This window comes from Aricia agestis, chromosome 7 (genome assembly GCF_905147365.1).
Source record: "Aricia agestis chromosome 7, ilAriAges1.1, whole genome shotgun sequence".
NCBI classification, from domain to species: Eukaryota; Metazoa; Arthropoda; class Insecta; order Lepidoptera; family Lycaenidae; genus Aricia; species Aricia agestis.
The window spans coordinates 12,697,544-12,714,376 of record NC_056412.1 but is presented as its reverse complement, the minus strand read 5'-3'; the positions used below and the strand labels follow the sequence as shown (position 1 = coordinate 12,714,376).

The 16,833-nt window shown below is 37.6% G+C and overlaps 1 protein-coding gene across 1 annotated transcript; it reads left to right on the top strand.

Annotated features, from left to right (window-relative positions):
* Positions 1-11,217: 11,217 nt before the first annotated feature.
* Positions 11,218-16,565, top strand: LOC121729078 (protein krueppel-like). Its single transcript, XM_042117466.1, has 2 exons — positions 11,218-11,254; positions 15,721-16,565. Exons 1-2 carry the CDS (start codon positions 11,218-11,220, stop codon positions 16,563-16,565), a joined length of 882 nt encoding a protein of 293 aa, XP_041973400.1.
* Positions 16,566-16,833: the final 268 nt, after the last annotated feature.

Here is a 16,833-nt window from a genome sequence, read left to right as displayed (position 1 = left end):
CGCAGGGCGCAAATTGCTTCACGTACTTCGAAGGTCCTGTGATGTCCCTTCTGTTTAAAACATGTCACAAAAATAAACGCCGCGAAATATGACGTCCAAGGTAAAAATCAAAAAGATTTGAATTCTACGACATTTTCTTGCAATTTTTTATATAACCGCTTGGCCTCCACGTGCCCCGAAATCGCATTTTAATGATAACATTCGATACTTACAAAAATATTTTACGTTACATCTTTTTTTAAGTCCAGGTGGACGTTTTTTTGTCCCGAGATGTCCACGGGTCAAAAGATATTCGACAGATATTAAATGGATTCCCGTTAGCGAGGAATAGGTCACTTTAACGTTTTTTGTGTAAAAAACGGGCATATGCTCGACAAATTATGCATTCGAGTGCGTCACAAAGGAGGCTCGGCACGAGTGCGCGAGCGCGGCGCGGTGTTTTTTAGAAATCGCGAATGTCAAGCCGAGAGCCCATTGTGGCGTGTGGCGTCTTCGCGCCGCAATGCCTCAGTTTAAATAGAAGTCTTTGCCGCAATGTGACGCCACAAAAGAGGGATAATTTCTATTATTACATAAACATTTCTATTGATCATTAATTTCACATCGTAGCGAGTTACTTTAAAAGATAAATTGCCTGAGTTATGCTCGGCATAAAGTACCTTCTATCATGACCACCTAAATATCACCTACCTGTTACAACTTCAAAATTCAGATGAAAATTTTTAGGTGATTATATTCTGGATGCGCACGTATGAAGGAGGCTACTTGAAGCATTTCTTGATATTTCTTGAATAAGATGCACTTTTGTAACTTTTGCTAAACTTATTGCGAGTTAGCACATGCGTGAGAAAAATATGGCTGCACTTGCCGCGTAAAAGTTTTAGAAAAGTTACAAAAGTGCATCTTATTCAAGAAATATCAAGAAATGCTTCAGGTAGCCTCCTTCATACGCGCGCATCCATAATTTTTGGTCCTTCGAGCCGGATACTTATGGGTTTAGTTCGGGGCGACCTTTCCTTTTGCACATAATAATCTAACAGAAACTATTGTCTGTATTGATAGTGCGTACATAAGCGCACGCGCCGTACGCGGTAAGAGAACTATCGGTAAAAATATGTAACTCTAAACGGTCAGGGTTGTCACTTGCAACAAAACGAGGAATGCGAATATTCTGTAAATTAATTAAATTATCGACGAATCTAATCCAAATTTTACATACTTATATATTACATACTAGTTTTACTTAAGCCTATAAAATCTAAGGTAAAGATGAATAGGCTCGTTACTAGTTCCATTGCATTGTTTTAATGATGTTCTTCTGTTGCCAATCAGTTCTAACATATTATATTGAGGTTATATGTTATTTTGTCCTTTCCGGTAACCTTTATCTATACAAATTCATTTTTATGATCAATAGGAGGTATAAATAGATAAGACCAGACCCTTGTTAGTTTGTGAACAAAAAAACTTCCAACTTATCAGAGCAACGTTTGCATGGTTGAAAAAATACGTCGATGTTATTTTTGAGTTTGTGCAAGGTTTGACAGCGGATGAGTCGCGCATGTCACAAAAGGTGACAGTTTTTGGCGATGGAACACAAAGGATGGAACTTTGAAAGACGTTGCGACGGGGATGGGAGTGATGGAGTGACCGCGCGCCCACCGGACATGGGGCATGCCGCATGGCCGGCTAATCCTTTACACGTCACAAAGATACATATTCTTTACTGTAACGGTCAATGTCTCCTTGTGAGTATAGTATTCGTTAGTCAATGTCAGGAAGTACTTTTAGAAGCAAATTATACAATACGACGACGGATAAATAACCAAGCTTTGACACATTTCTCACAATTGTAGGTTTAAGCTTCGATGGCTCAAATAAACCTGATGGAAAGGTAAAATAAATGTTATTATTTTGTAAGCACTATCTTATATCTTTAAATGAGCAATTCTTGTATTTAGTATATAGGGGGATTCAGGGGCGATAAATCGATCTAGTAAGGAATCATTTTTAGAAAATGACATTTTATTCGTGTTTCATCGAGTACCGAGCAAAGCTCGGTCAAATAGCTAGCAAAACATTATACAGACAATATTATAACTAAGTGAATAAACTAAGTTTACTCGTGTAAACATAAGTGATAAGGATCAAATTGCTATTCATAGCCATCGATAGCTTTTGTTTGTAAAAAAATATAACGAGATAAATTGGGAAAAAAAGTAAAGATTTAGTGGACACGGTGAGATATGATTCGAGATTTTATGGAGGAGCCGGCGATGCGTATCGGCGCCCGGACCGACTGCTCCCAACGACAATTCCTCGCAGTCGAAAGACAATTATTCATCACACCCGGAAGGGGAGAGTCCGTGACGCAAGCGATAGCCACCTGCCCCTGACCGATGGACGTAACTCCACCGAATAATGCGAGCCAATGTACGTGCAACGTTCTACAACATAGAGATCAATTTCAGCCAGCGAGAAGTCAAACGGTCGGGTATTTTACAAGTCCGAGGGTCCAGTTAACTATTCTCGCAGCAGAATCAAAAGTTTAAACGGTCGACGAGAACAAAGGGCGATCGAACGGACTCGGGGATAAATATTCGATGCGAATCCTTTGGAGGCGATATTTTATACTTCGTCTTGGTCCGATGCTCACAGGCTCTCACCTGCCTGATCCACCCGAATGTACAACAATATCAATTTTAAATAGCTTTTAGGGCTCTTTAGTTTTTTTTTAGGGCTCTACATTCAAACGCGTCGTGACTACAACATTCACAATTAGTAGTACCAGTATTCAATTAAAACGTATTGTTAATTAATAATATTGAAAGAATATCCAGAATCGATATTTTATTAATTTTAAGGAGTTTCAACAGATTTAATAATTATTGGCGCCGTATTGTAACGTTTTGTATGGATCCGTCAATCCACTTTAAATACAAACGAGTTTGCAATCAATCATAAGATTGTTGTTGGGCCGGCTATTGATTACTCCCCTGTTCAATAAACGGTAAAACCAGACCATAGTTTACGTAAAATTTACATTAAAATCACCAACAAATAGAAAAAACTGGCTAGACTCCGGCCTTTGTGTTCGATTGATTCGTAACGGCCGAACGCGTAATTTTGTGAATGAAATATTCACAATTTTTATAATTTCCGCGCTCACAGCTGTCGTTCTCACGGCGAGGGTATACTCGCTAGTAGCTACTGGTAACGTACTTACTTCAATTGTCACTAAATTACTTCTTTATAACACCATTTCAAATGATTAAGCTTCGTGAGTAGGCAGAATAGATTATGTATGTTGTTATTATTTTAAATCGATACTCTATCTCATACTCTACAATGTTTTGTCGTCAGTGAAGGTGTTAGTTGACTACAATTTTAAGTAATTACCAATTAGACTTTAATTAATAATTACTGGGTAAAACCATTGACTAATTATTATTATTATTCAGAACAGAATAATAGTAATGTCAAATTTCTGAAAACGAGTTTCTAGGATTTTTAGGATCTAGACACGCGGTAGCATGTCAAACCAAGTTCAAGTAAAACAGAACTGGCGAGCAGCACCGTGTGTATTACACACGGTGCTGCTCGCCAGTTCTGTTTTAACACGATAGTTATTTTTCCTGGATAATAATAATTACTAAAGTCTGGTAAAGTCCAGGCTCAAGAATTTTATCAAAATCGATATAGCATACGCTTTCGGATTTATATTTTATTTAAAGTACGGATAATAAACATTTCCTTTTGTTGTACAGGTTTTAAAACTCAAGTAACGTGTAGGTTCTCTACAGTATAGTACATAACTTGAAGCATAAATAAGATGCAAGTAAAAATCATAAACCTTGAAACAATATTGTACAATGTACATACTTACTGTTTTGACCTATTTTTTTAACTCCGAAATTCGTAGTCTACCTGTCATTTTATTGCTCATTTATTTTCTGTCTTTTGTTAAAACAACTGCCAATTTTTTGAGATTGTTATGTATTATGTATGAACCAGTTCAGTTCTATGATTTACGCAATTATTTTACTGCCCGGTCATTCGCTGATCTCATTGTCAAAATTTGCAATTCCAGTAAGCGCATCGTTTGAGAATTGAACAATGTTGTAATAAAATAAACAATGAAATGTGACAAAGATGGTCGTCAGTAAAACAAGTGGTGAAGTCTCGTTCTGCCTTGTTATAAAACAAAACGTATAATGTGCTAGTTTGTAAAATTTATTTATTCCACATAATATTGAATCGCATTTGTCTAAAGTTTGAATTAAGAGCTATTTAAATTATTTGCTAATTTTATTAAATCTTCATGACTACATCACTACATGTAATAACTCGAAAAGTACTAGTTTTGAAAAGTTATTTAACTAATCATTTTTGTGGTTATTAATTTCAACGTAACTCTATAGTTTTCCACTATAACTTTTAACTATACTCCTTGGCACAAATTCATATTAGCATTATAAATGCGAAAGTCTGTCTGGGAGTCTAAACTTCACTTACCTCTTCACTTTTTAACTGCTCAGTCGATATTGCATGGTTTTGAGCAACAATTATGCAAACAACAGCTGCAGCTAAATGCTAATACGATATTTTGCAGCACTACAAACAATATTAGTCCTGACAGAAAATACGCTAAATAATAATTTAACATGGGAGAGCCATGCTTCGGCATGAACGGGCCGGCTCGACCGGAGATATACCACGGGCTCACAGAAAACCAGCGTGAAACAGCGCTTGCGCTGTGTTTCGATAGGGATTGGGCCTCCGGTAAACTCACTCAGAGTTTACCGGAGGCCCAATCCCTATCCTCCTCTATTTCCTTCCCTACCCACCCCTATTCCCTTCCCTACTCCCTATTACCCTATTCCCTCCTAAAAGGCCGGCAACGCACCTGTAGCTCTTCTGATGCTGCGAGTGTCCATGGGCGACGGAAATTGCTTTCCATCAGGTGACCCGTTTGCTCGTTTGCCCCCTTATTTCGTAAAAAAACGCGACAGAAGAAAGTAACATTGCGAATAAAACGAAAGGGAAAGTGCTGATTCTCGAGAACTCTTTACAAAAAGTGACGCGTCCTTGATTTTTTTCGGCAAGGCTTAATTGTGGTTCAGGCTTCAAAGAGTTGGATCCTTCACGAGCGCTGAGCGAAGGGATCCCAGCTCTCAAGACAAAGGGCCCACTCTCACTCTCGCCGCCGAAACCCTTTGATGTGACAGCCTTCGCTGTAATGACCGGCACTATTGTCTTGAAAATGTGCAAATAATATAAACAATAGGCGGAGAAAGTTATTGCGACATTTAAGAAATATGAAAAATTTTAATGACTAAACATAATTTCTTTATGGAATTACAAATATTATCGTTTTTTTTCAGAAATGTTCAACAATAGGCAAAGAAAATTATTCCGACATTTACGCAATATGCAATTTGTATGTACTTACTTATGAGCATAATTTTCTTATTCAATTAGGTCTGTACATTTATCGATTTTTTTAGAAGTGTAAACGTAGTAGTTACTTGTAGGTACTCGTATTGCAACAACAGGAATAAACTTTGTTTTCTAGTCAAACGATGATTGTGAATAGAACAAAAATAAGCACTAGTCATAAAATTAAAATGTTATAATTTTATGACTAGTGCGTAAAGTAATACGTATATGTCTAATATTATGTATTTATAATGTTTTGAAACTTATTTTAATAAAAGTGTAAAAATCTAATGTTCAATATTCGTACGACTTAGGCATTAAGTTTTTTTTTTTTTGCTAATTTAAATGCCTATGATATTTATTGCAAATATTCAACCGCAAACGTCGCAAAGGATGTTTAAATAATTTATACATAATGTTTAAATAGTTTTTACGATCAGAGTGCGACTAAAATAGCTGATTATGTAACTAATTAGTGCTATTCTATGAATATAGTATAAATTATAATAAGTGCAGGTGAGTGTACGACCTAGATGTCTGGTTATGCAACAGCCTAACCTTTAGACGCGGCCGCAGATATCAAATGTCTCAAAATAAATAAATAGTATCGATTTGTCGCTATTTTATTAATTGCTACAATTTTCCATTATTATTATACCAGTACTAGTATGGATATAGATTTTCTAGAAATACTCTCATTACCTATTTATCTCGATTTGTTAAATACGCTCTATTGTGTCTGTCTGTTCAGCCTTTTAACCCATCAATCCGAAAGCGGCACCCGGCTGTCGCATAACAATTGAAAATCGATTGTGTCTGCGATTCTCACGATCGAGGTATTACTTAAATTTAGTGATTATATTTTCTATCCTTAGACACAGGTGAAAAGTGTATATTGTTTTAATTAAGTAAATAGGATACGTAACAGTTTTAAATAGTGCTTAGGTTGTCAAACAAACTTCTGGAATTCCAATCAACGGATCAAATAAATTTTGATTGCACTTAATAATTATTAGTTTTACGACCTATAAATAAACTTCTGTTTTGCGAAATACCACATCGACGCGACCTATATAAATTAAGTTGATCGCTGATCTCAAACAGACATAATTAAACCTAATTAACGGCGTTTTAACAAAATATTGGGAGAAGATAAGATCGCATCACCTGCCCCATAAAAAATGATCTGCAAACTTCGCCGATAGTGCTGCCTAACATAGGTGATATAGTTGAAACGGGGGGTTGCAAGGTGCGGCGTGTGCCAGATAACGCACAAACATCCTGAACACGGACAATACCTCTCATAAAACGAGAAAGAATATGTTTTTTGTTTAAAAAACTGCAGTCCAAATAAAATAATGCGAAAATCAACTCTACATCGCACGAAATAGGGTGGAATATTGGCTGCCGATTACCGGCACGCGACAACAGCAGGTGGCAACACTTAAAAAACTAAGATTCTTTTCTCCGTTCGAAGGAAGCTGTGTTGTTTTTAATGATTACAACTGTTCCTTAGTTTATTATAGCTAAAAATATAAGGCGCATACGTGCCATAAATTAAATAGCTTTTTTCTTTTTTGATACGTATATTTTTGTTTTTTACGTCGCGTTGTCGAATTAGCGCAAATTACATTCCTACATGGTAGATGAACTTTAATTATAATATCGTTTTGAAGCTTATTTAGCAATTACATTTTTTATATTAAATTCTTCCTTTTAATATCTTGGTCAAGATGACAAGTGGGCGGAAATTATATAATTTATCAAAATTATAATTTCCAATATTGGTTGATGAAGAAAGAAATAGGGTTTTGTCAGCCTGATGATTATTTTTTATCATCACATCGAGTTAGCATTTTGATGAATTTAAATATTAGATTTACTAGTTTATATTATAAATAGCACGAAATATGCAATGAAGAATGAAGAATATTTCGTGATTACTCTATACATATATTAGTACTTTTACTTTCACGCCACCCCGATAAAAATAAAACTTACTCGTATTTTATTACCCTATACAAAAAACTGCTCCCGTATATACCAGCGCAGCTTCTTTATCTACCACATGTCAAGTTACTCCTAATAATAGAGTTATTAGACGTCGGGATAAAAAGCGCGAAGGGGCGCGTGCTACTCCATAAATATACGCGGTGGAAATAGTCCTGGTAGAAATACACGCGGTAGAAATAGCACGGACGATAAAAATGCTTAATTTACGCGATACGCTCAGACACTTACGCTTTTTATGTGACAGAGTCAACAATTGCGCTCCTAATTATTACGATATGTGACGGGTGTTACGATGTTTTAACCTTAGAGGAGTTTGTGCATATAGGTAAGTGTTTATGTACCATCGAGGAAATTGATTCCTAGGCAGTTGACAGACCAACGTCATTTGGTAGGATCACGTCAATCCAATGTTAATTGTGATCTGTCGGATATGTTTGACGTCATCGTTATCATCATCAGCCTATTGCCACTGCTGAACGTAGGCCTCCCCCAATGAGCGCCAACCATCCCGATCTTGGGCAGCCCTTATCCATCCGCTGCCAGTCACTTTCTTCAAATCGTCGGTCCTCGGGTTTGACGTAAGGCGATCGAACTACGTAGGTCCCCCATCTGCCTAGGAATTAACTTCTCTGATAGTAGGTAATATGTGAATAAGCTCATTAATATACAGAAAAATACGTGTGGCACTCGGGGCCTACCGCGGTAAAGCTATTGCATAGCATTTATCAACTTATGCAATTATAATTCGCATACGTCTAGTCACACGCACACAAACACCATGCCGAAGTATGGCAATGCCGTACCGACCGACACACCGGCGTTGCCGCACCGCTGTACCCGTCGGAGTGGCTTGTTAGGTTTTTTCGTTACGGAATTTCTTGATTTGGTCATTCTTGATTTGGTCAATGCACTTAAAACCGGCAATAAAAGCTTAATTCTTTTTATTCAATCCAATTCTTAATATTAATATACATAATTATAATCTACAATAAAGCAAAATAGGCAATAGACATCACGTCTTCTAATTTTATGATAAGTCATACTTGTTAATATGGTAATCGTGCACTAGATATACATACTGCTGAACAATTATTCTAAACTTTTCACATATAATAATTCAAGTTGTATTCTCGTAATAATAGCGTTTCAGTTTGATAATGGGTAATATTGGAAGTTAATCGATACTTATATGAGATATGCGAAATCGTCTGTTACCTCTACACGCTTAAGTTACAGAAACACACAAAAAGTTTACATCATTGAAAAATTAGTAAACCGTCCGCAAATAAATAAACTGCGCCAATAAAGTTGCGAGTAACATCTTGTCCTGTCGAACACAGAGACGAATCTTATATCTTTAAACGAGCAATTCTTGTATATATATATATATATATATATATATATATATATATATATATATATATATATATATATATATATATATTCGGAATCGGCTCCAACGATTTTCATGAAATTTAGTATATAGGGGGTTTCGGGGGCGATAAATCGATCTAGCTAGGAATCATTTCTAGAAAATGTCATTTTCATCGGATACCGAGCAAAGCTCGGTCAAACAGCTAGTAATTACTTAATTCACAACTGTAAATTATTGACATAAGCCATTATTTGACAAACTCTTAATTAAATTGCAGTTTAATCATTATCATCAGCCTCTGAGTGCGGCCGTAAGTACGTATTATAATAGGGACTAGGGTATACATACTATTTGGATCTCAGAATATGTCAAAAATACTAGCTAAAAACCGAGATTTGTGAGGGCTCGCGTCGTTTTTCTGCGTGGTAATAATCTGTAAAGGTCAATTCAGACCGCAACGCGACGCGTAGATGCATTTCTAAATTTGTATTGAATTGACAGATTTCGTGAGCGTGTGACGTCTTGCGAATCTGTCAAATCCATACAAATTTAGAAATGCATCTACGCGTCGCGTTGCAGTCTGAATTGTCCCTAAGGCAGTTTTTTATATTTTAATAGTAACCAAACCTTGACTGGCCAATGATAACACATTATATTTAAAATAAAAATTACTATGTTAAAGTACAAAGGGCGTGATAGTTTTTCCGTAAAGTGTACCACAAAAGTGCTGGTTGTGGGATATACTTTATACACAGTAAAGAATAGAATGGAAAACCGAAAAACACAGTTACGTAATCCAAAATAGATACTTAGGTAATTTAGGTGATTATTCAAATATTCGTCATTGGTAATTACTAATTAAATATTAGTCAAGAGTTAAATGTTGTTTGACCAGATAACTTTAATGGCATTATTATGACCTGACTAAGAAGAATGTAAAATCCTTTTAACAACTTATTAACTAAATTGAAGACATGAGTGGATGAAGTAGGTAACTAAGTTTTTATGATATAAGGACAATTACTCATTTTTTCTGTCTAATAATAATGGATATATCATCAGAATCATTTTCTCAGTCCTAAAACTATCAATGGTATACTATTAGTCTTATTAATTATAGCTGTCAATTAGTTTAATATTTTAAATTTGATGTCATTCAATATTGAGTATGAATCATATATTTTACAAGTACCTACTTAGATGTTGTATTGGTGGAAACTTATTAACGGCTTACAGTTATAAGAGTAGTTTCACTGTGAAAAAACTGTAAGTTTTCTCAATATATAAATAACTGTAATAAAGTCTCAATTTATGCAACAAAACAAAAAATTTCGAATTTTAAGTTACCCACTTCATTCACTCATGTCCTCAATTCAAAATTAGTATATGAGTCTAAGGGCCTGTTTCACCACTTCCTGATAAGGCTATCCACCAATTAACTTGACAAATCAAGTATGGAGAATCTGTCAAAAAAGTTGTGAATAGCCTATTAGATTAGGCACTTTATCAGAAAGTGGTGAAACAGGCCCTAAGAATTAAAACCCGTGACTTTGGCTCAAACCGAGACCACAAAATAATACAAACATTGATGTTGAATAATATGTTAAAGTCTGTGGCTTATATTTGAATTATTAAAAGTTAAATAAGTTTAAAAAAACTTTGTTTAGATTGTTTAAATTATTAATTAAATAAAATTAGATATGAATTTACCTAATAAATTTTCAAACCATTTTTTTGGCAATTCTAGACCGGAGGAGTACCTAGTAGTGAATATGTTAAAGATAAAATCTCTCTTTTATATTCAAACGTATATATCTGCTTTTTAAATATAAACAAAAGTATAAAACTACACCTAACTCACCTAAAATCAAGAGAACAACTAACAAACATTATTTACAACACAACAATAGTAATTCTATAAATGTTCCTAAATTAGAACTAAAAAAGAAAGCATCCCCCGCTCCGCACAGGAGCCGATCGTAAATATAAAAAAGTTCTTATGTGGTACTCTCGCCGAAAAAACTGCCGACATAATGTAGTAGCCGCCGTAAAAAGTGAATGCGGTGCATGTGCAATGCGGCGCGGGAGAGGGTAGAGCGGGGGGTGTGTGAGGTGCGGGGAGGGGCGGGGGGGCTAGCGCGGGGGGCGGCGCGAGGGGGGTGGGAGGGGCCGGGGGTGTGTTTACGGCGGAGGGGCGGCCGGCCGGACTCGCGCCCGGCGCCGCCACCGCCAGTGTTGTGGTAGGTCCCGCCGAGCGCGACTGTACCGTGCACATTCGCACCCGCGACTCCGAAAAGGTGACATGTCAACGGCGCTACATGAATCTCATTAGAACGTTGAGACGAATCTGACCTTCGAGTACAGTGATAAATGAAAGTGAAGTTCGAGTGATGGCCCTGTCGCTGCAGTCGAGTCGGAACGCTAGAGGTGAGTGTGCGGAGGACGTGTGAAAGTTTTGAATGTTAGCGGCCGGGACATGCGTGGGGCGGCGCGCGGGATTGGCGGCCGTCGCCCGTCGCGCACACATGCTGTTTTGCATCCCGCAGCCCGCGACTCTGCACTCAGTCAAGCGTAGACCGTAGCGGCCGCGGTGTAGCGTGCTACGCGCTACGAGCCTAGAGATCGCTACGAAACTTTGCCGACGACTTTGTTTTAGTCGAGATAATATTATTATAAATGGTGATAATATTTGCTCAGTGGGATTACATTTTGCTGTGAATTGTGCTATAAAATAAGGTATTTAAAATTATATTACACTTTAAAAATCTTAAATACATCACTCCTTAAAATTAATATTCACGATACATTAAGATTTAGAAAATGTGTCATTATAATTATTTTAATACAATAAGTAATTTAATAATATAAATTATAACACAGTAATTAGTCGCTTACTTTAAGATTATATCTAATACGCCCTAAAATTGATACATGTCAAAGGAATGTTAATTAACTGTTTAATTTACATGTAATTAAATTAGTTTACTGTAAATATAACTAATGTGTATTTTCAACCATTTCGTGGAAGCCCCAAAAATAGTATTATTCGGTTTTTGCTCAACCCTTAAAGCCGAAACCGTAGCAGTTCGGTAATCTGAGGGTTAGTTTTAACTTACACAGCCACTAGGGCTTAATCCTATTATACTTATCACGTTAAAATTAATTGGAACAATCAATACACTTCTACTTCTTCTAAGATCCGGTTAATGAATTTCCTTTACCGGTTGTAAAAATTAAAAAAAAAAACTATATTCTTAAAAAAACATTTGATTCTTTATTCTTGTTACAAATTGTTGGGTGGTTAACAATACAGTAAAACGTTGTAATAAATTATACGACTACCACATAAAAGTATAAAACGTTATTGATATTAATAGGGATCGATAACTGCGATTTAATTTGGCAAAATGTATTTGTCAGGGGTTCCTATAATGCGCACTGTTCTTCACTTTTTACGCCACAAATCACAATATTAACATGAGGGATTTTATTTAAGTATATTATAAACATAACTATATCTAGAAAGTCTTTGAAATTATGAATGAATTGAAGACAAGAGTGGTTGAAGTCGGCAACTAAGATTTTACAACATAAGAGCAATTATTTTTCCTTTATAAATTAAAAAAAACCTGTAACATACATATTACCTTTTCATCTAGCTATTATAGCTAGCTAGCTATTCATATTATAATATTTTTTATTTCAAATTATTTTCGCGGTCCTAAAGCCTTCATTCATGCAAAAAACGACAATTTTCAAATTGTTAGTTACGTACTCATGAGTCATGTGATCATGTTTTCAATTAAAAGCAAAAATAATAATATTATTAATACGCATTAGGTATACGCACACTAAATGGTATTTAAAATGTATATTTTCGCCACGTCTTGATTTATTTCTCTGGTTTTAGTTTTTTTTTTTTGTTAATAGGTTTTAATTTTTAAGTAACAACTAGCGGACTAGTGATATCACTATCACACGTCAATAATCATTTTAATGTCTAACTTAAAAATATTATGACAAAAACATAATATTTGCATATAAAATGTATTAAAATATGTACAAAGTAATTACTTAAATGTATGTAAAACATGTTACCCCTTTTATGTATAATTTTAATCCTTTTAGCAAATCAAATGTTTAATTACACTTAAATTATTCGACAAATTGTTGGATTTCCCCCACGATTGTCTGTCCGCCATATTGTAATTTACATCACGCAGTCACGAATGCTGAAGTTAGCTACAAAAATTAAAGAAATGTAAGTTTTAATAAACATAATGTGTATTTCGTATTAAGCCTACATAATAGATGTACTAACAAATACTAATATTATATTGATACAATTCTGAAAATATACAAATGAAGTGAGATGAAAATATGAAAAAATATACATAACCGACTTCAACAATTGGGTTAATAATCTGAACGGTAATGATGATAAAAATCCTATATCAGTATATGTACACATATTATATTATGTATGTATCACAGGTATGTATGTATAGTTGTATTTGAATAAAATTTTAATTAAGTCACTTTGTTTTTTTCAAATGTAGAAAGATATTTTGTATTTGCTAGGTATAGGCCGTATAGGTAATATTAAAAAGTAACGGCAGGCGTCTACGCCGTGCGCTTAGCGTATTCCAGTCTTAACTTTGCACGTATCTAAATGTCTATCATAATCGTATAATTATCAATAATATTGTACTGACGATGTAATAAAAATTGCTCTGAAGTACAAGCACAATTAGTATACTTAATGCCGTAAAATGCATAAAACAATCACCTACACCTATGCCCTATACCTATACTATACTAATATCTTATTGGCAAATATCACTTGGTATTTTTAAGGTTCCGTACCTAAATGGTACAAACGGGACCCTATTACTAAGACTTCGATGTCTGTCTGTCCGTCTGTCTGTCTCCAGGCTACATCTCAAGAAACGCTATAGCCAGATTTCTGAAACTTTCACAGATTGTGTATATCTGTTGCCGCTATAACAACAAATACTAAAAACAAAATAAATTACATACCGTATTTAAGGATATTCCATACAACAAACGTAATTTTTTTTATATTTTTGTCACTTTAAAATTTAAATGATCACAATATACTCATTTGTATTTATACTTTAATAATTAATATTAAAATTTAAATGAAATAAATAATTAACCCCTAAATAAATAATTAGGGCTCCCATACAAAATACACAATTTTTGACCTATTTTTGCTCTATAACGATTAACGGTACGTTCCGTACTTCCGTCCTTCGTGCATGAGTCCGACTCGCACTTGGCCGATTATTTTAAAATTTCATTATCAAAAAGTGGCTAATCAAACATTTGAATAATTAATCTATGTGCTACATACTGCATTCTTTATTTAAAGTTAACACAAAATCAATAATATAGTTTTTCGCGTTGATTTCGCTTATCTAGAGAGCAACAGATGTTACAGGTATTTTGTAAACATAAAAAAGTAATAAAAGTGCGAAGTTAAAAGAAACACGTCATTGTTAAATTTGGTTTTAAGAAAAAACCAAACAAAAAATTGTTGAATCTAAATGATTAGCAACCATGGTGTTGTTTTCTTTTCAAAGGGTTTTTTGGACGTGAAAAATAAAATAACATGTTGTATTATCACATTCAAGCAATATGTTATAATAAAATTATGTATATTTATTATGCACAAATAACAATAATTAAATGCTTTTAAACCTTAGTTTGATAAATTTTTAAGCTATACAGTAATAATAATTTAAAACTAATAAATGTTGAAACTATGCCCGTAGAAAGTAAACTTGCGTATAGCGCAAATGAGCGCGTCAATTTTTTTATTGAATTTGATCTTAATTATAAAAATTTAGTAACTTCCATTAAAGTACTCTGTATACCTTCTGGCAGAAGCGACAGCGGCGAAATTAATTCGAAATAAGTAGATAACGTAGGCCCTCCCTCTTCAGTCTTCACGCCTGGAGGAGAACTTTCAATTACGATTTTGTCTAATTTTAATTAAGTGCTCTCAAAAGGCTTTTCTCCGACAAAATTAATATTTGAATATAATTTGGGTGGCGGGTGGAGGTGCTCCGAGGAATAATTAATTCTATTACATAAGAAACTCCGCCCGGTGTCGATTCGCCGCCCGTAGCAGATTTACACGACCTAATTAAACAGCGCGATTAATAAAGCAAAATTCATTCGCCATTCCGACTTTATTCATTCCAACTTACACCTACTTAATTGCTTACAAAGCTTAAACATATTTTGAAAACAATTTCACAATTACTTATAAATAAATTTATGATCACGGTTAAACATCGTACACAATAATTATTATACTATCGAATATGCAGTATAATACCGTAGTTTCTTGCGTCGCGCGCCTTGAGTCGTGACTTTTCACTGAAACTGTTATTTAGGTTAGTGGTAACATTTGACGTTGGGCTTCCTTTGTTTATTGTTTGTGTGTAGAGTGTGGATGTACGTCGGTAGCGTGCCTGCCGCCTGGTAATTTGCGCAACAGGTCGGGGCGGAAGCGACCTGCACTGCTGATTGCGACCAAATGTTTCCTCGCCGAGGCTGACTTACGCTTTTTGCCGCGTTTTTTGCTCCTCAGCGCTGATAAGTACGCCATCGATAGGTTCGGCTCGGTGTTTATTTAGGCGAGACTTAACCCGTGACGGAAGCGATAGCGAGAAATTCTTTCTCCTAGAGAGGCAAAGTATCTCAATCACGCACAGTGTACAACCTCGAACATGAGGTGACGGTTGTGGCGTTCCACGTCTAGTGGGTGTAACGTAGATATCGCGTGCGATAGGGTCGGCGACGAACCAGCGACGAAGCTACAACCCCTTTCGTTTTAATTAATATAACGATTTGTTTCGCAGGTGTGTCGGTGCGGTCGCTGTCCAGCATGCGCGAGGAGCTGCCGCTGCTGGCAGAGCGGCTGCTGGCGACGCGCGCGGCCGCGCTGGTGGCCGGCCTGCCCGCCGACCTGTACTCCGGCGCGCTGCTGGCCTGGCCGCCCTCGCCGCCCGCGCCCCTGCTCCCCCCGCCGCTCCCCGACCACCCCCGCAAGCGCCGCCGAACGCCCAAGCTGGACGAGACCTCCCCCGCGCCCCCATCGCCACCGTCCTCGGGCTCCTCGCCCGGCGCCGCTGACCCGCCGCGGGATAAGCTGTTCACGTGCAAGGTCTGCTCGCGGTCGTTCGGCTACAAGCACGTGCTCCAGAACCACGAGCGCACGCACACGGGCGAGAAGCCCTTCGAGTGCGGCGAGTGCCACAAGCGGTTCACGCGGGACCACCATCTCAAGACCCACCTGCGCCTGCACACCGGCGAGAAGCCATACAGCTGCCCGCACTGCCCGCGCCACTTCGTTCAGGTGGCCAACCTCCGCCGGCACCTGCGCGTGCATACGGGCGAGCGGCCGTACGCTTGCGCGCGCTGCCCGGCACGCTTCTCCGACTCCAACCAGCTGAAGGCGCACGCGCTCGTGCACGAGGGCGACGCGCCCTTCGTGTGCCGGTGCGGCGCGCGGTTCCGGCGGCGGCAGGCGGCCGCGCTGCACCGCTGCCCGTGCGCTCCGGAGCCGGACGCGCCGCCCTCGCCCGCCACGCCGGAGTGGCGCTGGGACGAGTGCCCGGAGCAGACGGAGCCCGAGGACCTGTCGTTGCCGCGCCGCCCCGGCACGCCGGACTCCCCCGCCGACCTGCGCGTGCACTGCACGTAGTGAGCGCGCCGCCCGCGCGCGCTGCCGAGCCGGTATACGAGTTCCTTCCGAGTAGAGCCGCACCGACCTCGCGACGCCGGGTCTTCGCTCGATCGTATTATTTAATCGACCTCCTCGGTTCCGCATCTCCGTGTAAATATGTTCCCCGAGTTGCGAGGAATTCGATTTAGTCACTTTTAGGACTCGACTCGTTTTTCTAAAACATTATCTCTCGTGTAAAACATCGGGCGAGGTAAAAAATTTGCACCGTCATAAATCAACTCCGATA